This window comes from Aotus nancymaae, unplaced genomic scaffold (genome assembly GCF_030222135.1).
Source record: "Aotus nancymaae isolate 86718 unplaced genomic scaffold, 86718_ANA_hifiasm-v0.15.2.pri h1tg000059l, whole genome shotgun sequence".
Lineage (NCBI taxonomy): Eukaryota > Metazoa > Chordata > Mammalia > Primates > Aotidae > Aotus > Aotus nancymaae.
The window spans coordinates 214,446-237,981 of record NW_026988473.1 but is presented as its reverse complement, the minus strand read 5'-3'; the positions used below and the strand labels follow the sequence as shown (position 1 = coordinate 237,981).

At 52.3% G+C, this 23,536-nt stretch overlaps 1 protein-coding gene across 1 annotated transcript; it reads right to left on the bottom strand.

Annotated features, from left to right (window-relative positions):
- Window positions 1-17,279: 17,279 nt before the first annotated feature.
- Window positions 17,280-21,878, bottom strand: FGF19 (fibroblast growth factor 19). The gene is made up of 3 exons (XM_021669746.2): window positions 21,647-21,878; window positions 21,281-21,384; window positions 17,280-17,594 (listed from the first exon to the last, which is right to left on the bottom strand). Exons 1-3 carry the CDS (start codon window positions 21,876-21,878, stop codon window positions 17,280-17,282), a joined length of 651 nt encoding a protein of 216 aa, XP_021525421.2.
- Between the last annotated feature and the right edge of the window lie 1,658 nt (window positions 21,879-23,536).

Below are 23,536 nucleotides of genomic sequence, written 5' to 3'. Positions count from 1 at the left end.
GCCGCTGGGCATGGTGGCTAATGCCTATAATCCCAGCACTTTGGAAGGCAGAGGCAGGTGGATCACCTGAGGTCAGGAGTTTGAGACCAGCCTGGGCAATATGGTGAAACCCCGTCTCTACTAAAAATACAAAACTTAGCCAGGCATGGTGGTGTGTGCCTGTGGTCCCAGCTACTCAGGAGGCTGACATGGGAGGATCACTTGTGCCCAGGAGGTCAAGGCTGCAGTCAGCCATGATTGCACCACTGCACTCCAGCCTGGGTGACAGAGCAAGACCCTGTCTCAAAAAAAAAAAAAAAAATAGCATGAAGCAAGTGCAGCTTTCATAATCCGAAAGAAAAAGAAGTGGTTTTAAACTCTGAAAAGGAGTCATTAAATGACAATTCACTTCAATGAACGAAGGCTTCATCTCATGCTCTGTTCATCACAAATAAATAACACATTTGGAAAAGGAGGCCAGATGCAGGCAGGCTTCCAATCCAAGTCCGACCCCATGGGGCAGGTGGAGGAGAACCCGAGGCCTGAGTCACACTCTGTCTTTCCAGCTGAGCCTCCTCTCTGCTCCTTCCCTAACGGACCTGCTTGGGTTTGGGAGCCTGCCAAGTGCCGTCTTCCACCTGCTTCCCTGGTGGCCAGGACGCACAGTGGCTCCCGGAGACCCAGCCCTGCCACGGCCTGAGGTGTTGTCCCTCTAGGTGGGAGTGTGTAGGAGTCATGCACCCCCAGGGAGGCTCTAAGAGGGCTCCCCATTTGACCAACACCCCTTCATTCTTAGAAGGCCCTGACCCTGGGCCTCCAGCGTCTGTCTCGAAGGGCTGTGGCCTTCCTCCGGCCAGGGCTCCTCCCTGGCTTTTCCTCTCCTCTGCCCTCTGCCTCCCAGGCTCAGCCCCTCCTCCTCCACCTGTCCCCTATCATCCCTGCAGCCTGGGGGAGCTGCCTCCTTCTTTCCTCCCTTGGTGGAGCAGAAATTCTTGCTGGGCTCCTTCTCCCACACCAGGAGGGCTGTGAGGAGCGGCCTTGCCGTTTCCACCTTCTTTCTTCTGCACTGACCGTTCCCCTCCCCAACCGGACAGCAGCATCCCAGAGGCAGGGCTGTGGGCCTTCCAAACCTCGGTGCCCCCAGCCTTGTCCAGTGCGGGGCCTCCGACATGAAGTCTGGTGCAATAAAGGATGAGCGGTTCTCCTTACCCGCCTTTCCGTGTCCTCCCCTGGTCGCGGGCTGTGCTGGTCCAGGAAGCCAGGGATTTTTGGCTTCTGAGATGCAGTCTCCACCACTCCACATGTTTTTTTGGTCTTTGTTTTGTTTTGACAGAGTAGCACTCTGTCACCCAGGCGGGAGGGTAGTGGCATGATCACAGCTCACTGCAACCTCTGCCTCCCAGACTCAAGTGATCCTCCCACCTCAGCCTCCCAAGTATCTGGGACTATAGGTGCATGCCACCGCACCCGGATAATTTTAATATTTTTGTGTAGAGATGGGGTTTCGCCATGTTGCCCATGCTGATCTCGAACTTCTGGGCTCCAGTGATTCACCCACCTTGGCCTCCCAAAGTGCTAGGGTTACAGGCGTGAGCCACTAAGCCCTGCCAAACTCCGAACGTTTCTTGACAGCGTTAGTGAAATTCATGTTCCTGCACCTCAGTTTGCTCATCTGTAAAATGGGAGTGATACCGGTACCCCCTTCTCAGAATCAACATGAGGAGGAATACCTGCACGTAGGAAATAGAAGAAATATATTGATAGATAAACACTGTGAACATAATAAATTCCTAACACATCAGCAGAAGTTGTGGAGGTGACGGCGCCTGCCCCTCGCTTGCCCTTTGCTGCGGTCTAGGCACACAGCAGGGGCTTTGTCGGTGCTTGTGTATATCCAGTGTTCTTTTGCTTCCTGGAGGGCTTGTCTGTAAAAGTTGTGGAGCGGGGTGGAGGGCAGCTGGTCAATCCCCAAATCGGCCTGCGGGAGGGGCGAGAGTGAGCGCGCAGCTGCTGGGTGCGCTCGGGGCAACCTCGTGGCTTCCGAGTTCCCGGCCCCGCGCGGTAAAGGGGCACCCGGGGCACCTTGCGGACCCCGCCCTGCACATCCTGCCCCTCGGCCTTGAGCGGGGCCCATTCCAGGCACCGCCACCAGGGGCCGCCATTGCGCCGCGGACGGCCCCGCTCCTCCGGGGAGCTGCCTACCCGCCTCCCTCCCCGGCACTCTCCTCGCCGCCCTGGGACGGTGTCCCTGTGTCTGCTGGAACTCTCTTCTGAACCTCCATTGCCCCAGCCAGACGTCATCCTCATAATCAGACCTACGGGGGATCTGACCATTTACTTTATTTATGATTTATTTTTTGAGAAGGAGTCTCTATCTGTTGCCCAGAGCTGGCTCGAGTGCAGTGGCACGATCTCGGCTCACTGCAACCTCAACCTCCCGGGTTCAAGCAACTCTCCTGCCTCAGTCTCCCAAGTAGCTGGGACTATAAGCGCATGCCACCACACCTGGCTAATTTTTTTTTTTTTTTTTTTTTTTTTTTTTTTTTTGAGACGGAGTTTCGCTCTTGTTACGCAAGCTGGAGTGCAATGGTGCTATCTCGGCTCACCGCAACCTCCGCCTCCTGGGTTCAAGCAATTCTCCTGCCTCAGCCCCCTGAGTAGCTGGGATTACAGGCATGCGCCACCATGCCCAGCTAATTTTTTATATTTTTAGTAGAGACGGAGTGTCACCATGTTGGCCTGGCTGGTCTCGAACTCCTGACCTCAGGTGATCCGCCCGCCTTGGCCTCCCAAAGTGCTGGGATTATAGTGAGCCACGCCCAGCCAGGACAGTTTTCTCGGATCCTCACTTGAAGATCCTAATAGCCTGCTTTGGAGATGGACATCACCAGCCTCACTGGAGTAGACACCTGCTCGGGGGGACACATCTCCTAGAGGCAGGTGGCAAGGCTGGGCCACACCAGGCTGCCCCTCCCATCGCAGTCACCACTGGCCCAGTCCCTGCCTCCTCCACACCATTAGGCTGAGGCTGACCAGAGGGGCCCTGGTCTACTGCTGGGGTCCCTGCTCAGAGGCCCCACATGGCTCATGGGAAGACGGAGACGTGGGCCCAGTGACCGGTTACCCAGTTCTGAGGGGAGAAGCGAGGTCATGGAGCCCTGCCTGTTCTGGTTCTGCTTCTTTTCATCAGCCTGCTTGGGGCTGGGCTGCCCCCCACCAAGTCTCAGCCTCCCCAACTGGGTCGGGATTGGGGACCAGGCTTCAGCCAGGTCTAGACTCCCCAGGCCACTTAGGTATCAGTCACTCCACTTGGGGCCCCAGGAGCCACAGGGCAGGACAGCTGACAAGGAAGGGGGCCCCCACTTCACCCCAGCCTGCCTTGAGCTGCCCCTGCCTGGCGAGGACCCCACCACCACCAGTGTCTGGAGAAGGCAGGACTCCCTGAGACAGGGGCCTCCCAGCCCCGGAAAGTGTTGGTGGCGGGGAAAACTCAGGGCCTGGAGATGTCATGATCATTCTCAGTCTTCCCAAAAGTAAGCAGAGCATACACGGTGCTGATGACTCAGGATCCATGCCCAAGTGAGCATTAAAATTTCCCTGGGGAATGGCTGGGCGTGGTGGTTCACGCCTGTAATCCCAGCACTTTGGGGGGCCAAGGCAGGCAGATCACGAGGTCAGGAGTTCAAGAACAGCCTGGCCAACATGGTGAAACCCCCCATCTCTACTAAAAATACAAAAATTAGCCGGGCATGCTGGCACACACCTTGCCGCCCCTGCTACTCAGGGGCCTGAGGCAGGAGAATCGCTTAAATCCAGGAGGTGGAGTTTCGATGAGCCGAGATCACACCATTGCACTCCAGCCTGGGAGACAGAGCAAGACTCCATCTCAAAAAAAAAAAAAAAAATTCGTGGGGGAAAATTGAGAGTGTGATTTGGCAGACTCTGGGGGAGATTTTAGAGGTACACACTCTTCAGTCTAGCATCACTCGTGTCTTTCCATGGTGCGACGGTGTCCCCCAAAGAGACATGTCCAAGTCCTAAGCCTGGGAACTGAGAATGCGACGTTATTTGAAGAAAGGGTCTTTGCCAATCAATGTAACTAAGGGAAGGAGCTTGAGATGAGACAGTCCTGGATTGCTCAAATGGACCCTAAATGCAATGACCAGTGTCCTTATAAAAAGAGGAGAGACAGAGCGGAGGGGACCATCTGATGGCAGAGGCAAAGACTGGGTGATGTGGACACAGCCAACAAAGGCCTGGGGCTACCAGAGCTGGAATAGGCAGGAAGGAGCCTCCCCCAGGGCTTTCCAGGGGAGCACGAGCCTGCTGACTCTTGTTTTTGTGGAAGCATCCATGCCTGTTCTCAGCCTCCCAGTCTGTGGTATTTGTATGGCAGCCAAGGAAATATATACGGCAGCTTAGAAAAGTCCTTGCCCATGTGCACAGTGAGTTATACTCAAGGACATTTCCAGAGTGTGGGCGGCAACCGTCCGTGTGCTCCCAGCTTGCCCATCTGTGGCTTAACCAGTGCTGCCAAGGTGGGGCTGTTTTAGTCGGCATGATCCGGGAAGAAACACTGGAATAACTAGATGAAGTTGGGCAGCATTTGGGAACTTTCTAGGCAGAGGCAATGAAAGACCCTAAAGATGAGTGGTCAGGTCGGAGGCACAGCAAGGAGCCCAGAGGAGCTGGAGCAGAAGGAGGGTGGGCTGGGGTCCTCCAGAAAATGGAGCGTTAAAACCTGCCTGTGCAGAGAACGTTCTAGGAAAGAAGGGAGAAGTGCAGGTTCCATTTTCTCGCTTATTTTTCATTCTTAACGGAAAGTATAGAGATGAATGTGTGTATTAGCCAGGGTTCTCCAGGGGGTGGGGATAATAAGATGTACATGTGAGAGGGAGTTTATTCAGGAGAATTGACTCACATGATCACAAGGTCAAGTCCCACGACAGGCCGTCTGCAAGTTGAGAAGCAAGGAAGCCAGCGGCGGATCAGTCTGAGTCCCTAAACCTCTGAAGTTGGGAAGCCAACAGTGCAGGCTGCAGTCTGTGGCCGAAGCTAGGACAGGCATGCACCACCACACCTGGCCGATGTTTACGTTTTTTGCCGAGATGGGCTCTCACTAAATTGCCTAGGCTAGTCTCAACTCCTGGCCTCAAGTGATCCTCCCACCTCAGCCTCCCAAGGTGATACATGTCCTTTGAAATGTCAAATTATACTATAGACGTTGTCCTGAATTCACTTTACTGCACAATATACTTCAGATAACAAACCAACTATGAAATTTCCAAGACTCAATATAACAAAGGTTTATTTCTCCGCTGTTCTCCTCCAAGTCCAGCACAGGTCATTGGGGGTTCTGCTCCACGTGGTCACGCAGGAATCCAGGCCTAGGAGGTTCACCAGTTTGTGGCAGTCATTGTAGCCTCTTCCACGTGGCTTGGTGGAGAAAGACAGAGCGTGAAGAATCCACATCTGGTTTTGGTTTCCTTTTTAGTTTCTGTTATAGTCATTTCAAACATTCCCAAGTGTAGGTAATATAATCAGACCCCTGTCTACTAATATCCAGCCTCAGCAAGAGTCAATATTTCACCGTTCTTGTTCCAACAATGACCTCATTCCCCACCCCTGCCATTTTTGCTGAGTCATTTCACCTATAAATACTTCAGTGCATATCTAGCAAATAATAGGCTTTTTACACAACCATCGCACATGATCCCACCTAGCAAATTAACAATATAATTCAATTTCCAGACCATTTTCATTTCTTTCAGTGGTTAAAAACTGCCTTTTTAAGGTTTTTTTTTTTTCACAGCCTCACTCACATGACTTCATTTAATTATCTTTCAAAGGTCGTATCTTCAAGTACAGTCATACTCTGAGGTGCACTAGAGGTCAAGTTTTTAACATATGAGCTTTAGGGACACAATTCAGTCACATGTGTGCATACAAACATACACATATATATGTATATACATACACACATACATATATACATGCATACACACACACACACATATGGTTTTGGAAAAAAGAAACTCAAACTGGAGAAAAAGCTTATAGTGAAAGTTCTCCTTCCAACCCTGTCTCCATCCTCTAATTCCTGTCCCAGAAGCACCCACAGTTTTGTCATTTTCTGTACTTCCTTCCAGAAAGTTTATCTTCATATACAAACATACAGATGTGTAGGCCTTTTTTTTTTTTTTTTTTGAGACAGGGCCTCACCCTGTCACCTAGACTGGAGATGAACGGCATGATCATAGCTCACTGCAGCCTTGAACTTCTGGACTCAAGGAATCCTCCCACTTCACTTCCCAAGAAGCTTGAATTACAGGCATGCACTGCTACACCTGGCTGATGTTTGCATTTTTTGTAGAGATGATATCTTACTATATTGCCCAGGCTAGTCTCAAACTCCTGTCCTCAAGTGATCCTCCCACCTCAGCTTCCCAAAGTAGTACATGCTTTTTTAAATGACAAATTATGTTACACTATAGACAGTGTCCTGAATTTACCTCTTCTACTCCACAATGTACCTTCAATAAAAAACCAACAGTGAAATTGGCAAGACTCAATATAACAAAAGTTTATTTCTCCACTGTTCTCCTCCAAGTCCAGCACAGGTCACTGGGGGCTCTGCTCCACGTGGTCACGCAGGGATCCAGGCCTAGGAGGTTCACCAGTTTGTGGCACAGTCATTGTAGCCTCTTCCACGTGGCTTGGTAGAGAAAGACAGAGCATGAAGAATCCACATCTGGTTTTGGTTTCCTTTTTAGTTTCTGTCATAGACATTTCAAACATTCCCAAGTGGAGGTAATATAATTGGACCCCCATCTACTAATACAGCCTCAGCAAGGGTCAATATTTAACTGTCCTTGTTCCAACAATGACCTCATTTTTGCTGAGTCATTTCACGTGTAAATACTTCGGTGCATGTCTAACAGACATGGATTTTTCACACAGCCATCATACATAATCCCACTGAGCAAATTAACAATATAATTCAGTTTCCAGATCATTTCTATGTATTTCAATAGTTAAAAACTGCCTTTTTAAAGTTATTTTTAAATAGTCTCACTCATATGACCTCATTTAACCTTAATCAACTCTTCAAAGGTCATGTCTCGAAGTACAGTCATACTCTGAGGTGCACTGGAGGTTAAGGTTTTGTTTGTTTGTTCTTGAGATGGAATTTCACTCTTGTCATCCAGGCTGCAGTGCAATGGCAGGATCTTGGCTCACTGCAACCTCTACCTCCTTGGTTCAAGCAATTCTCCTGCCTCAGCCTCCCAAGTAGCTGGGATTACAGGCGTGCGCCACCACGCAGGGCTAATTTTTTTGTGTTTAATAAAGATGGGCTTTCACTATGTTAGTCAGGCGGCTCTCAAACTCCTGACCTCAGGTGATCCACTTTCCTCGGCCTCCCAAAGTGCTGGAATTACAGGTGTGAGCCACTGCGCCCAGCCAGGTCTCTTTATTTTCAACTTCAGTGATGAGACTGCCGGGAGGAGAGTGGCACAGGGAGGACACAGAAGGGAAAATCTGAACCGTGGGCGGTTTACAGAGAAGGATGAAAATTGGTGATGTTTTGCCTTAAGCTGTAAATGAAAGCAAGGGAAAGCAAGCAGGCAGCCTTGACGTTAGTGTGGAAATGAAGAAGATGGAAGAAAGGAAGGAAGGAGCAGGGAGAAAGGGAAGGCGGGTGGGAGAGAGGGTGGAGCGGGGGTGAAGGAAGCTATCAAAATTCACACATCAGGCTGGGTGTGGTAGCTCACGCCTGTAATCCCAGCACTTTGGAAGCCAAGGAGGGCGGATCATCTGAGGTCAGGAGTTCGAGAACACCCTGACCAACATGGAGAAACCCCATCTCTACTAAAATTACAAAATTAGCCAGGTGGTGGCGCATACCTGTAAGCCCAGCTACTCCGGAGGCTGAGGCAGGAGGATCGCCTGACCCAGGAGGCAGAGGTTGCAGTGAGCCGAGATTGCGCCATTGCACTCCAGCCTGGGCAACAGACCAAGACTCTGTCTCAAAAAACGGCGGGGAGGGGGAGGCATTAGTAAAAATATGAGACTGTCTTTCTCACGCCTTTTAACAATCATCTTTGATGGCTGACACCAAAAATCATGGCATCTGATGTGGTGCTCCGTGTTTGGACAGGGAAAGAGGCCTAAGTAAAAGAAATGTCCTTGCGCCTCACTCACAACGTCGAAGTGCTGCTGGCATCAGACCATGGTACGTTACACATACAGCCATGTATGTGCACAACCACGCAAAGCTGAACGGTGGGGACGCATCCCGAGAAGTGCATCGCTGGGTGACTCTGCCGTTGTGCGAACACTATAGAGTGGACTCGAACAACCCCAGGTGGTGTTGCCTGCTACACACCTGGGCTGTCCAGTCCAGCTGATTGCTCCCAGGCGACATTGCACGGCGTGGTACCACACCGAACACTGCAGGCAAAGCCAGCACAGGCCCAGGTGAAATGATTCCCTCTCCCTGAGTACAAAGCGCCCAGCTGAAGCCACAGCAGCCCTGCGGAGACGAGGCCACAGCATGACAGAGACACCGAGGGGAGCTCAGAGGGCACAGCCCGGGCATCGCTGGGCCATTGGGTCCCTCTGGATTTCTTGCTGGACAAAAAAGAAAATCCTAGGCCTGGCGCGGTGGCTCATGCTTGTAATCCCAGCACTTTGGGAGGCTGAGGCGGGTGGATCACGAGGTCAAGAGATCGAGACCATCCTGGTCAACATGGTGAAACCCCATCTCTACTAAAAATACAAAAAATTAGCTGGGCATGGTGGCGCGTGCCTGTAATCCCAGTTACTCAGGAGGCTGAGGCAGGAGAATTGCCTGAACCCAGGAGGCGGAGGTTGCGGTGAGCCGAGATCGCGCCATTGCACTCCAGCCTGGGTAACAAGAGCGAAACTCCGTCTCCAAAAAAAAAAAAAAAGAAAATCCTATCTGTTCAGACCAGTGGTTCTCTGTCAAGGGTGATTTTTATATCTAAACATATCTAAAAATATAGTGTTTTAGATATGTTGACATATGTTTAGATTTTTGTACCTAACACATCTAAATATATTTAAAAACATAGGGCATTTGTGTATCTAAACATGAGCTAAAAACATAGAAAAGGCATAGTCATAATGTGGAATTGGAATCTCATGGGCCCACTGTGGTATATGTGGCCACCAGGAACAGGTCATCACCACGGGGTGCACGGCTGTATCAAAACACCCAGTGTCTGTCCATCTGTCTTTCTCTCTCTCTCTCTTTCTGTCTCTTTCTTTGCCTCTGGTAGCAAAAGGTATACCTTCTCTCCCCACTCCCCTAATTGAATTCCTTTTTGGTCACCTTGACAGTGGGGTAGGGAGTGTGAGACTAAGGCAGGAAGGGTGCAGTGCCCTGCCCTCCGTAACTGAATGGACAATTCCTGCATCTGGGTGGCCCTGTCCCCACCCACTGCCTCTCCTCTTTGGTCTTAGAGAACATTTCTGGCTGGCCTTTCCCAGTCTCAGGAGGGAAGCTTGCCCAGTGGATGCTGAATTGTAGGAGCTTGGGGAATACCTGTGCCCTGGGCTTTCCTCCGGGGAAGTGTCTCTCCCACTTAGTCCTCGCATCCCATGGGGGCTGACTCTTCCCTGGGTTGCAGAAGGGGACACAGCCCAGCCGGTCGGAGCCTCCTGTGCCCAGCTGGAATGAACAAGGGACACAGGAAGGATCCCTGAGACCCAATCCAGGGCTCTTGCTGGAGTTGTTGGTGAGAGAAGAAAACTGGCCATCACCTCCGCAGCAGCTGCTGGGGCCAACCTGTCACCACAAAGGGGAAAGATACCTGAAAGCTGACAGACAGACAGATGATGCCTGGTGTCATGCCAGCGGCCAGATCCTGCACACTTAAAGCCCGGCACCAGCTGGCCTTTTCAGTAAGGTGAGCCAGTAAGTTCCCTTTTTTTCCCACTTCAAGTCAATTTGAGTTGTGTTTTCTTTTCTTTTTTCCTTTTTCTTTTTTCTTTTTGAGACAGAGTCTTGTCTGTCGCCAGGCTGGAGTGCAGTGGCACGATATCAGCTCACTGCAGCCTCCTCCTCCCAGGTTCAAGCGATTCTCCTGCCTCAGCCCCCTGAGTAGCTGGGACTACAGGTGCGCGCCACCACGCCTGGCTAATTTTTGTATTTTTAGTAGAGATGGGGTTTCGCCATGTTGGCCAGGAAGGTCTCGATCTCTTGATCTCGTGATCTGCCCACCTCAGCCTCCCAAAGTGCTGGGATGACAGGCGTGAGCCACCGTGCCCGGCCTGAGTCGTGTTTTCTGTCACTTGCAACCATGAGAGTCCTAATGCCAGGGTCTGGGTTCCAGCCTTCTTGGATGAGAGGCCTTGCCTAGCTCCTGGGCGCTTTGCCAGAATCTCCAGAAGTGAACAGGCCTTGAGGCGATGAAAGGCTCTCAGTTTACAGATGGAGAAACAGGCCCGAAGAAAGAATTGGATTCACTGGAGGCCTCCCAGCCCATGGGATCTTCTGAATTCCATTTTGGGTTCTCAACAGCGGAGAGGCTTGTTCAACGGAAAGACTTTTGCCCCCTTCCTCTCTTACTGTAAACTCCAGGTCAGTGGTGTGGGCCTAAAGCTAGGCGTGCCAGAGAAAACACAGGACACCTGATTCCATTTGAATTTCAGATCAGCAACAAGTAACTTTTTAGTATGCATGTGTTCCAGATACTGCACAGGCTATATTCCTACTGAAGGAATGCATTGCTCATCATGTGTTCCAAACACTGCACAGGCCATATTCCTACTGAAGGCATGCATTGCTCATCATGTGTTCCAAATACTGCACAGGCTATATTCCTACTAAAGCTATGCATTGCTGATCATGTGTTCCAAATACTGCACAGGCTATATTCCTACTAAAGGCATGCATTGCTCATCATGTGTTCCAAACACTGCCCAGGCTATATTCCTACTAAAGGCATGCATTGCTCATCATGTGTTCCAAACACTGCACAGGCTATATTCCTACTAAAGGCATGCATTGCTCATCATGTGTTCCAAACACTGCCCAGGCTATATTCCTACTAAAGGCATGCATTGCTCATCATGTGTTCCAAACACTGCCCAGGCTATATTCCTACTAAAGGCATGCATTGCTGATCATGTGTTCCAAACACTGCACAGGCTATATTCCTACTAAAGGCATGCATTGCTCATCATGTGTTCCAAACACTGCCCAGGCTATATTCCTACTAAAGGCATGCATTGCTCATCATGTGTTCCAAACACTGCCCAGGCTATATTCCTACTAAAGGCATGCATTGCTCATCATGTGTTCCAAACACTGCACAGGCTGTATTCCTACTAAAGGTATGCATTGCTGATCATGAGTTCCAAACACTGCCCAGGCTATATTCCTACTAAAGGCATGCATTGCTCATCATGAGTTCCAAACACTGCCCAGGCTATATTCCTACTAAAGGCATGCATTGCTCATCATGTGTTCCAAACACTGCACAGGCTATATTCCTACTGAAGGCATGCATTGCTCATCATGAGTTCCAAACACTGCCCAGGCTATATTCCTACTAAAGGCATGCATTGCTTATCATGTGTTCCAAACACTGCACAGGCCATATTCCTACTAAAGGCATGCATTGCTCATCATGTGTTCCAAACACTGCCCAGGCTATATTCCTACTAAAGGCATGCATTGCTGATCATGTGTTCCAAACACTGCACAGGCCATATTCCTACTAAAGGCATGCATTGCTGATCATGTGTTCCAAACACTGCACAGGCCATATTCCTACTAAAGGCATGCATTGCTCATCATGAGTTCCAAACACTGCCCAGGCTATATTCCTACTAAAGGCATGCATTGCTTATCATGTGTTCCAAACACTGCACAGGCCATATTCCTACTAAAGGCATGCATTGCTCATCATGTGTTCCAAACACTGCCCAGGCTATATTCCTACTAAAGGCATGCATTGCTTATCATGTGTTCCAAACACTGCACAGGCCATATTCCTACTAAAGGCATGCATTGCTCATCATGTGTTCCAAACACTGCCCAGGCTATATTCCTACTAAAGGCATGCATTGCTGATCATGTGTTCCAAACACTGCACAGGCCATATTCCTACTAAAGGCATGCATTGCTCATCATGTGTTCCAAACACTGCCCAGGCTATATTCCTACTAAAGGCATGCATTGCTGATCATGTGTTCCAAACACTGCACAGGCCATATTCCTACTAAAGGCATGCATTGCTCATCATGTGTTCCAAACACTGCCCAGGCTATATTCCTACTAAAGGCATGCATTGCTTATCATGTGTTCCAAACACTGCACAGGCCATATTCCTACTAAAGGCATGCATTGCTTATCATGTGTTCCAAACACTGCACAGGCCATATTCCTACTAAAGGCATGCATTGCTCATCATGAGTTCCAAACACTGCCCAGGCTATATTCCTACTAAAGGCATGCATTGCTTATCATGTGTTCCAAACACTGCACAGGCCATATTCCTACTAAAGGCATGCATTGCTCATCATGTGTTCCAAACACTGCCCAGGCTATATTCCTACTAAAGGCATGCATTGCTTATCATGTGTTCCAAACACTGCACAGGCCATATTCCTACTAAAGGCATGCATTGCTCATCATGTGTTCCAAACACTGCCCAGGCTATATTCCTACTAAAGGCATGCATTGCTGATCATGTGTTCCAAACACTGCACAGGCCATATTCCTACTAAAGGCATGCATTGCTCATCTGAAATTCAGCTTCAGCTCTGGAGGCTGTATTTTTATTTATTCGGCAGTGTTATCTAAAGCAGGGTCGGAGGTGCAGGAAGGAAGCAAGCCTATCTCTTTATGAGGAGCAGAGGAAAGGTGAGGGAGGGTGGGTGCTAAGATGTAGCCTCAGAAAAACCATCTTCCCCGTCTCCTGCCAGGATGCCTGCATTACCCACAGTCTGTCGTCAGGGCTTCGCAGCTGCCAGGTCAGTAAAAATGTGGCCTAGAGAGCAAACATCTTAACCATCAACACTCTAGTGTGAATTAGTTTGTGAAGCCATACATTTACTTGTTATCATCAGCTGTGCAGAAGGAATAAGACTCCAGAGAGAGGTGCCGATGAGCCTCTTTCTTCATTTCCCCCGATAATGTAATGATACTTTAAAAGTGGAGAGAGAAAGAGACCTAAGTGAAGGTAAGGTTCTTGTACCTCACTAAAAATGTCGAAGTGGGTAGGGGGTGCAGGAGTTTGGGGAATACCTGAAGTGCTGGTCTTCAGAGCACAAATATGGAATTCGAACTGGTTCCCTGTGGTTCCTTGCACATTAGAACCACAGGGGAGCTTTGAAAAAAAATCCCGATGTCCAGACCACACCCATTCCCATTAAATCAGAGTCTTGGCCAGGCACAGTGGCTCTTATCTATAATTCCAGCACTTTGGGAGGTCAGGCAGGAGGACCACTTGAGCCCAAGAGATCAAGACCAGCCTGTGCAACATAGCAAGACCCCATTGCTACAAATTTTTTTTTTAAAAAAAACAAGCTGGGCTTGGGTCTTTGGTCCCAGCTACTTGGGAGGCTGAGGCAGCAGGATCACTTGAGCCCAGGAGGTGAAGACTGCAGCCTTCCGTGATTGCGCACCGCACTCCAGCCTGGATGACAGAGTGAGACTGTTTCAAAAAACAAAACAAAACAAAGAAAAACAAAAAACCCAGAATCGGCCAGGTGTGGTGGTTCACGCCTGTAATCCTAGCACTTTGGGAGGCCGAGGCGGGTGGATTATGAGGTCAGGAGTTCAAGACCATCCTGTCGTCTCTACTAAAAATACAAAAATTATCTGGGTGTGGTGGCATGTGCCTGTAATCCCGACTACTAGGGAGGCTGAGGCAGAGAATTGCTTGAACCCAGGAGGTGGAGGTTGCAGTGAGCTGAGATTGCACCTGCACTCGACTGGGCAACAGACCAAGACTCCATCTCAAAAACAAAAACAAAAACAAAACCCAGAATCTCCATGAGTGGGTTCCAGCCATCATATTTTTCCCGAGGTGACCCCAGTGTGCAGCCAAATTTGAGAACCAGTGGATATAATAACTCTGGACAGCTGGTTGTATCCTTGGCAAGGGCTGCTGTGGGTAGGCAGCCGGCTCTGTGCCAGGCGTCATGCAGACGCCATTTCACTGGATTCCTCTATAGCCCCACCATGGAGACCCTGTTAACCTCATGCCCGCAGCAGGACAGGGTCCGCGTGGTGGGGCTACAGAGGAATCCAGTGAAATGGTGTCTGCAGGGAAGGGCCTCATGTGGGCAGGGCCCTGCCCACGGCCCCTGTGCTGCCCCCAGGCTGTGTGGCTCCAGGTGAGTGCCTTTCATGTCTGGCCCTGCCAAATGTTGAGAAGTCTGTGCCCACAAGTGTCATCCAGCCCTGCCTGCCAGCTCTCCAGTCAGTGTGGCCACGTGGCGAGGGGCTCAAAGAGTGATAGGGGCATCTTTGTTTTTTTGAGAAAGAGTCTTGCTCACTCTGTTGCCCAGGCTGGAGTATGGTGGTGCGGTCTCTGCTCACTGCAACCTCCACCTCCCAGGTTCAAGCGATTCTCCTGCCTCAGCCTCATAAGTAGCTGGGATTACAGGTGCATGCCACCACGCCCAGCCCATTTTTTTGTATTTTTAGTAGAGATGGGGTATCATCATGTTGGCCAGGCTGGTCTCGAATGCCTGACCTTGTGATCTGCCTGCCTTGGCCTCCCAAAGTGCTGGGATTACAGGTGTGAGCCACTGCGTCCAGCCAAGAGGGCATCTTGATTGGCAAATGGAGACAGGGAATGACCCAAGGGTCAAATCTGGGTGTCCTGGGAGTGTCATCAGTGAGAATGAGGTCCCCTTTGCTGGAGGGCTTGGAGGCTTATCTGAAATGGCCTTCATAGGCTTGAACAATGACCTTATCCGCCTCACTGCCAATGGAAGCACCTGGGAGCTACTGCCATGAGCGACCCAACCCTCCTCCGGGCTCTCTCCAGCAGCCCTCATCCCTGCAAACACTCGCTTGGAATCATGTTTCCTGCACACTTTGGTCTGCGGTTGCACCTGCTCCTACTTGCACTCAGGCTGTGGACCCACACCTGGTCACCCTGACCGCTGGTCTGCCTTGCAGCTGGGGCTGGCCTGGCCCTGAGATGCAAGCCTGGCTCCTAGGATGTAACTGGAATTTGCTGAAAGGTTCTAAAGAAGTTTTGGCTTTCTTGGCGAGAGAGGCCCAGGCAAAATGATTCCCTTTCCCTGAGTACAGAGCGCTCAGCTGAAGCCAAAGCAGCCCTGCGGAGACCAGGCCACAGCATGACAGAGACACCGAGGAAGCTCAGAGGGCACAGCCCGGGCATCGCTGGGCCATTGGGTCCCTCTGGATTTGTCGCTGGACAAAAACCATCCTATCTGCTCAGGTCAGTGGTCCTCCGTCAAGGGCGATTTTGCCCCCCAAGAATGTGCAACAACTTCTGGAGGTATTTTGGTCCTCGCAACTTGGGGGTTGCTACGGGCATCTAGTGGGTGGGGGCTGCAGGAGCACCTTCCCCCCAGTGAAGAGGGCGGAGGGTGAGAGGCCTGGACTGAGTTCTGTGTTCCTTGGCGTTTGTTTCCTGCAGCCTAAAACACTCCTGGTGGAGAGGCCGCCCTAACCACTGAGATTGCTAAAGGGAAGGTGGTCTGGGGAAGCCAAGCCCCTAGGCATGAGGAGAGGGCAGGACAGCAGGGCCCGAACTAGCCTCTGCCACTAGTGCCAGCTAGCCCAGACCTGGTGAACTTCTCACCTGAGCTTTTGGTGTCAAGGGGCAAACACATCAAGGGTTTCCTCCTGTGGACGGCACTGCCCCCACCAGCCCCTTCCGCGCCCTCCCCAACATTCCAGGCGGATAACAGAATGCAACTTTTGATATAAACAAACTCCGTCTTAATGTAGAAAACAAACCTCACTGACATACATAAATATAATTTGGGGGCATAAATAATGTAAGAAAATAAGAGATGTACATATCAAAATAAATTACTCATAAATAGCATGTCGGAAAACTAAGTGCCGGGGAAAAGGGTGGAAGTCTTTCCCCGCTGCTTCCGCACCGCAAGTCGCTGGCAAGACTTGAGGTCTTCAAACCTTTTCTTTTCCTGATTTTTGAATGAGACGTGCAGGTTGATAAAAAGCAGGGGCCTAGGAAACCCCAGTCCACGGGGAGACGTGTGAGGACGGCAGAGGGCCAGGTGGGCCGGGAGGTGGAAGCAGTGACACCTGGGACAGCAGTTATTCTCAGGACAGCATCCACAGCTCTCATGAAAGGAGGGAGAGAGCCCAGGTGAGGTGTGGGAGATTTAGGAAGGGGTGCAGGCCTGTGGGTTCCATCCCAGAGGGCCCCTTACATCCACACGAGCTGGGCAGATCCTATTCCCTGGAAACCCCGTGTCACCATGGCTGGGACTGGCTGTCCTTACCGCTCGTCCCTCTGAGCTGGAGGTAAAGGTGGCAGCTCCACCGTCCGCCTTCGGGGAACCAGCTCTGAGCCCTACAAGAGTCAGCTATATACAGGATGATGGTGTTCAAGAAGAGGAAGGGAAGTAGGAGAATGATCTTATCTGCCTTGGGGCAGACTAATGAGTAGCCCAGGGAAGTTTATCCACGGCAGAACCGACTTTAGGGGGAATTCTCAGACGTCCCAGGGCTGGAGTGGGTCTCTGGGCTTGCCCTGCTCCGGAAGCCTGGTGGGCCATGCCTGCTCCAGTCAGTTCTGGCCTGGAGGGTCCGGGAAGGGCAAACAGTCCCTGGAAGTTGAGATCTAGATCAATTCCCACATGGGGTTGAGTGAAATTTACCTGCTGTTTTATGGCGCTGATCACCTGTTCCTGAAATTAAAACCACTGCCTGTTTCCTGGCTGCTCCTGGGGAAGTGATGAGAAAACATTAGAGAATTTCAGCTCAACATGGGAATTTTTCCAAAGGAAGTAAGTTCCCCATCAGTGCAGGTATTCAAGCACAGCAGCTTGTCCGGCAACCTCGGGGGAGTGGGATGGGGACCTGGGCAGCAGCTGGGCAGGCGTCAGGCTTCCAATGTTATGCTCAGACAAGTCTATTGGCTAGAAACTGGCACGGCCAATGGATAACTCTGCATATATACAACTGCCAGATGTTTCTTCCTAAAGCTAAACAGAGCGTGGACTCAGGACGGTTCTTGTAGACGCATGGCCCCCACTCTGCTGGTTCCACAGCCCCTGGCAGCAGTGAGGGGGCCCGGGCCTGGCCTGAGTTACTTCTCAAAGCTGGGACTGTTCACCGCTTCCAGTCCTGTGACAAGCCCAAATGGGTCCATGCTGTCAGTCTCCAGCGGTGAAGAGAACACGTCAGATTCCAAGTGGCCCCTAAGGTCCTCAGGCTCCTCTGGGGCTATGGGCAGCATGGGCAGGAAATGGGACAGTGGAAGAAAGCCTCGTTTCTTGTACAGCTGCCGCTGTTTGGCGCTGCTCAGGGAGACCGGGAGGCGGTGCTTCTCGGATCGGTACACGTTGTAGCCATCGGGGCGGATCTCCTCCTCAAAAGAACAGTCTTCCTCCGAGTACTGGAGCTGCAGAGAAAACAGGCAGCTCTGAGCAATCCACAGTGGACGAGGAACACGGGGACACGTGGACATTTGTGCTTCGGACTGTCCCTGCTGGCCACCAGCAGTGGCCTTCCACATGAGCGTCACTTGCATGCTTTATATATGCTTGCTGATATATGCACTGTATATGTAAGTATATATAAAACATGCCTTTACATGCATAAATATATATGATATACAGTGTATTTTAAGGCCAGGCACAGCAGCTCATGCCTGTAGTCCCAGCTCTTTGGGAGGCCCAGGCAGGTGGATCACTTGAACCAGAATTTGAGACCAGCCCGGGCAATGTGGTAAAATTCCATCTCTACAAAAAGCACAAAAATTAGTGGGGCATGGAGGTGGGAGCCTGTAGTCCCAGCTACTGGGGAGGCTGAGAGGTGGGAGGATGAGTTGAGTCTTGGGCGGGGGGTCAAGGCTGCAGTGAGCAATGATCATGCCACTGCACTCTAGCCTGAGTGACAGAGCAAAACCTGTCTCAAAAAAAACCCCATATATATATGCATATGTATATATATATGTGTGTGTGTGTGTAAATATATATATACATACACATAAACACAACACATACATATAATATAAATGTACTGTATATGTAAGTATATATAATATGTACATTATATTAATACAACATACATTAAATATATTTATATATCTTTATACATTCTTTATAATCTTGATATATATACATGCACACACACAAAATTGAGGTATATATTTCATATATGTATATTTTATGCATATACGTAATACTACATATAGACCCAAATAATTTCCACTAAATTGCCTCACTTTTTCAAGAGTCTTGTCCTGAGCAATAGTATCCATCAGCTCACAGGAATGCTGTCCATGTTTCCCGTACCCTTTGCATTAAATACATAACTCCTGGCATTTAAAAAGTTCCTGGGTATTTCACTGGCACTTTGGGAAACACAGAAACACCGGGTTATCATCTCAGGATAGGTCTTTTAAATGACGTGTAATCCGATCTGGAGCCCAGACTAACGCATGGGTTCCTCACCTATCTCAGAAATCACTGTGTGCCTTTATCATTCTAAGGCCTTCTGGTCTGCAGCAGTTCTGAGAACCATCAGCATCAGCCCTCCTGTCTCCTCCATTTAGTCACCAAGGGCCTTTCAGGCCTGCTGCCAGAGCCAGATCTCAGCAGCCCCTCCCCCAGGCCAGGCCAGGCAGGCGCCCAGCTGGTGGCCGGAAATGTGTGCTGAGGGAAGCCAGTGCCTGGTCTTAGAACACTCATAGTCCATGGGGTTGAGAGGTGCCAGTGGGCAAGTGCAGTCCCACACTGGTGTCATGACCCCTTGACGACCCAGGACAGGCAGTAAACACACGGCAGGCCGGCCTCAGTCAGGTTTCTGCCTAAGTCTGCAAAGGTCACTGAACTGCAGGTGAGTGAGGATGTGCCTGTGCCAATAAGCTCCTGATAAGAGCCGCATTGCAGCAACCAGGCTCCTGCCGAGCCCACGGACAGCTGGGACAAAGCACCGGACAGCACGAACGATTTCTCCCAAGCTCCCAGAAATGCCAACTGATAAACAAGGAACAGAAAACCGAATGACTGGAGACCTGCTTCTATTTACTCAGCTAGTCCTTTGGGAGAAATTAGTATCGCTTTCTCCATACAAAAATGAAATGACTTCAAGCTTCTAGAAGAATGTGGAATTTCTATTTAAGAAAGAAAGAGACCGGGTGTAGTGGCTCATGCCTGTAATCTCAGCACTTTGGGAGACTGAGGCGAGTGTAGTGGCTCATGCCTCTAATCTCAGCATTTTGGGAGACTGAGGCGGGCAGATCACGAGGTCAGGAGTTCAAGACCAGCCCGGCCAGCATGGTGAAACCCCATCTCTACTAAAAATACAAACAATTAGCTGGGCAAGGTGGTGTGCGCCTGTAGTCCCAGCTACTTGGGAGACTGAGGCAGGAGAATTTCTTGAACCTAGCAGGTAGAGGTTGCAGTGAGCCATCACACCACTGCACTCCAGCCTGAGGGACAGAGTGAGACTCCAGCTCAAAAAAAGAAAGAAAAAGATCCTCAATCCGTGTTAGACCATGCACAGGGGATCAAGAGGCACAACGGTGCCAGGTCGGTGGCTCACGCCTGTAATCCCAGCACTTTGGGAGGCCGAAGCAGGCGGATCACTTGAGGTCAGAAGTTCGAGACCAGCCTGGCCAACATGGTGAAACCCCGTCTCTAGTAAAAATAAAAAAGTTAGCTGGGCATGGTGGTGGGCACCTGTAATCCCAGCTCCATGGGAGGCTGAGGCAGGAGAAACACTTGAACCCAGGAGGGACAGGTTGCAGTGAGCTGAGATCGGGCCACTGCACTCCAGTCTGGGTGACAGAGAAAGACTCTCAAAAAAAAAAAAAAAAAAAAAAAAAGGCACAAAGGGATTTTAGGTGATCTGCACCCCCATCCCCAATTTGGACAGAATGGCGGGTTAGGTTGACGTCCCCTGCTGCCCTCCCATCATTAGGAGCCCCCCCCATAATAAATGTCAAATTAAAGTTGCAAGGGTGGGTTTGAGCGGCTCTGAGTGGGAGTCAGAGTTCAGCGGGCCGACCACCCCCTTTCCCTGCAGTCTTCTAGCGCAGGGCTCCGCCATAAAATCTGAAACAGGCACTCTGAATACACGGAGCACCGCACAAGCACCGAGCAATTTGGAGACTCTAAAATGCTTTGTCCCACTGTTCACAAAGGGGCTGGTTGGACCGGAGGCGGCCCCGCCTCTGCATCCTTTCTGGGGTGGGGGGCCCGGGCAGGGGCGGCCACGCCCGCCCTGGCCCCTGCTCCGCCAGGGAGCCCAGGGCTGCGTGTGAGGCCTGCGCGGGCCAGACCTCACACAGCCTCCTCTGCGCGCGGGGCCGCGGGAGGGGCGCGGGTTCGTTCCTTTGAACTCCCAGCCTTTGTTCCCGGCCATCAGAGCCTCGGCGCTCATACACTTCCGGCGGGGACCTCTGCAGTTACCTGGGCCTTCCCAGCCAGCCCCCACCCCCGCCCCCACCAGAAAGCGTTCACAGGACAGGTGAGGCCCGCGGGAGGAAAAGCCCTCCTCGGGTGGAACGTGACTCCAGCGCATCTGCGTCTGAGCCACATCATGCTCCTGGTGGATTACAAATTCATTCTAAAAAAACTCGCCCATCCCCAGTGCACTGTCTTCTGCCTTACTTGACAATCGATTTGTTCTTAAACGATAGTTGCGGATAGACCCTCTTTTTTCTTTTCTGTTCTTTTTTTCTTATTTTTATGCCAGAGGGAGGGAAACGGAGGCGAGGACCACACACGAGCAGGCCGAGGCTGAAAAAGCCCGAGATGGGTTTTCATGCTTAATATCAAAGGAGGCCGAATAATGGGTTTCCTCGGTCCGGCTGGGCCGGCCTTTGGCTCAACTGGAAATGCAAAGGCAGCTTTTGCCTCTTCTCCAGCTACTGGCGGAGACCCCAAATTTCCGTAGAAAATCGTGGGACATGCGCTTAGTCGATCCTTGCAATCTTTCCTTCGAAGCTACACACGGATCTGGGCGGAGGAGGTGAGGAAACCCTGGATTCGAACCAGCACCTTTCTCCCGTGCAGGCCTCTGCCCAGGGACAGTGGTCGGTCCCCTGCCCCGGGGCATCCTCTCCGTAGGGACACTTACCAGCCCCTGCAGCCTGCCGTCGGCACCCATGCAGAGGTACCGCACGCTGTGCACGCCCTTGATGGCCACGGTCCGCAGAGCGACTGCCTTGATCTCCAGCAAACCTGGGCGCAGGGAAAGCGAGAAGCTGCAGCCTGGACTCGCGGGGCCCGCACCAAGTGGGTGGGGTCGGTCCACGCGCCTGTGCCCCTCTCCAGTGTCCCGCACTGTTTGGGGACTAAGGGAGGGATTCTAACGCTCAGGTACCAAAACTTGGGGTTTTTAGGAGTTGAGGGGTCCTCGGGGGCTTAAGGTGGCAAAGGAAGGAAGGGCGCTGGGGTGGGGCGCGCGTTGCGGGGCGGGGGTGAGGTACCGGCGGGCACTCACTGTGCGCGCTCTGGCCCCGCGCGCAGTCCACGACGCCGTCGGTGCGGATGCGCAGGAAGCAGCTGGAGAGGCCGTGGGGACCGGAGGTGTACAGGTGCCGCAGGCGGATGGGGTCGCCCCAGCCATAGTGCACATGCGGCCCCGCGTCCGAGAAGGCGAGGGGGCGCCCGACCACAGCGAGCCAGAGGCCAGCCAGGATCCAGGCGTGGACCACCACACACCCGCTCCGCATGGCACCTCCCTGGAGCACTCGGCGTAGCTCCGGCGACGGGGGTGCGGGAGGGAGGGAGGCGACCGGGATGCGCTGCAGGGCTGCGAGTGCCGGGTTGGGATGGCCGTGGCCCGCGATCCTGGACGCAGCACTCCTGCTCCGACGGCGCGGCAGCCCCGGGCCGGCAGCCTTATATAGCGCCTTACGGGGCCCGCGTAGGTGCCCAAGGCACCCTAGCATTTCTTATCGGGATTGCATCACGCCTCCGCCCCCCGCACACACCCACTCACACTCCGCCTCCGGCCCCAGCCCCCCGCCCCCGGGACCCGCGGCAGTCAAGCAGGCGGCGGCTTCTCGTCCCAGCCCGGGTGACCCCGCCCAGGCTGTTCCGATCTGCTGGAGGAGGAGGCCTCGCTCAGCGGCTGGGTTTCGGGGAACTTCTCACCGGCCAACGGCCCCGAGGTTCTCGGCTGGGAGAGTTTGATTCTGTAAAGCAATCGACCACTGGGGCCCCTCCCCAGGCCTGGGGCTCCCGGTTGATGCGCTCGGCGCTGGGCACTAGCAGGGGCGGGGTCAGGAACCCCGGGGTCAGAGGCTGGGGGGGCCCCCGAGCTTCGCCTCCTTCACCCTCTGTCGGGAAAAGCCTCACCTCGGCCTTAGGGCCCCTCCTCGTAAAAGTCCACTCGCCCTCCCCGCCCCGGCCCCACCGCGCGACTTTCCCAGCCCCGCACATCTGATGCCAAAGCCGTCCAATAGAATTTCACCCGCAGTTCCGACCGTCTCAGGTTCACTTGGCTTTATCTTCCTGCAATTCCTGCCCCGCCCCTTTTATCCGGGTTAATTGCCCCCCGACGGGGGGCCCGGCGCGCTCTCGGCGCTGGCGGGGAAACAATGGGAGCAGCGCGGGCTGTAGGTGGCGCCGCAGCCTCGGCATCGACCTGGGCTTTGCGCTCCTGGCCGCGCGCCCCTGCCTGCTCCGCGCTCGCCCAGGCCCCGCGGCTGTGCCGGGATGCAACGTGAAAGCGGGCACTGGGAAGGAGGCTCTCGGGCAGGGTGGGCGGGTCAGCGGCGGGACTGAACCCCAGCTTCTCGGCTGGAGGGTGGTGGAGGCGGGGGCTCGAAGAGGGAGGCCTGGGCCTCCGTTTCCCGGTTTTTGAGCTGTCTTGTGTCGGGGGTCTGGTCCTTGAGTCCCCGAGTCCCTGCGCGCAGGATGAGGGGAGCAGCACGGTCTGGGAGGTCCGGAGCGCCTTACCTGGTGGGGAAGGGTCGGGAAGGGGGTAAGGAACGGTGATGAGCGCTCCTGGCGTCCAGACAGGTGCCAGGTGAAGAAAGAAACAGGGCCCACTCCATGAAGTGGTTCCTGCAAATAAAGAAAACGACATCCAGAGAATACCCTGGCGGGGAATAAAGGGGTCATCCCAGGGGTCTTTGGCTTCACTCTAATTATTTCTTGTTATTCTTCCAAACCCCCAGCTCCTGGATGTGAGGCCCCAGGAGCTGGGGTTTTGGGGCAGAGCTCTCCTGGCCTGGCGCACAGGCGATGGGGAGGGCAAACGGGAGAGACAGCAAGAGAAATGCCAGGCCTAATGAATTTCAACGATCAGAGGCCACATTCATCCTCTAGTCAGTGACTGGCGTTAATGACTGAGGGCGCAGCAAATGTCACCAGGAAAGTCTTT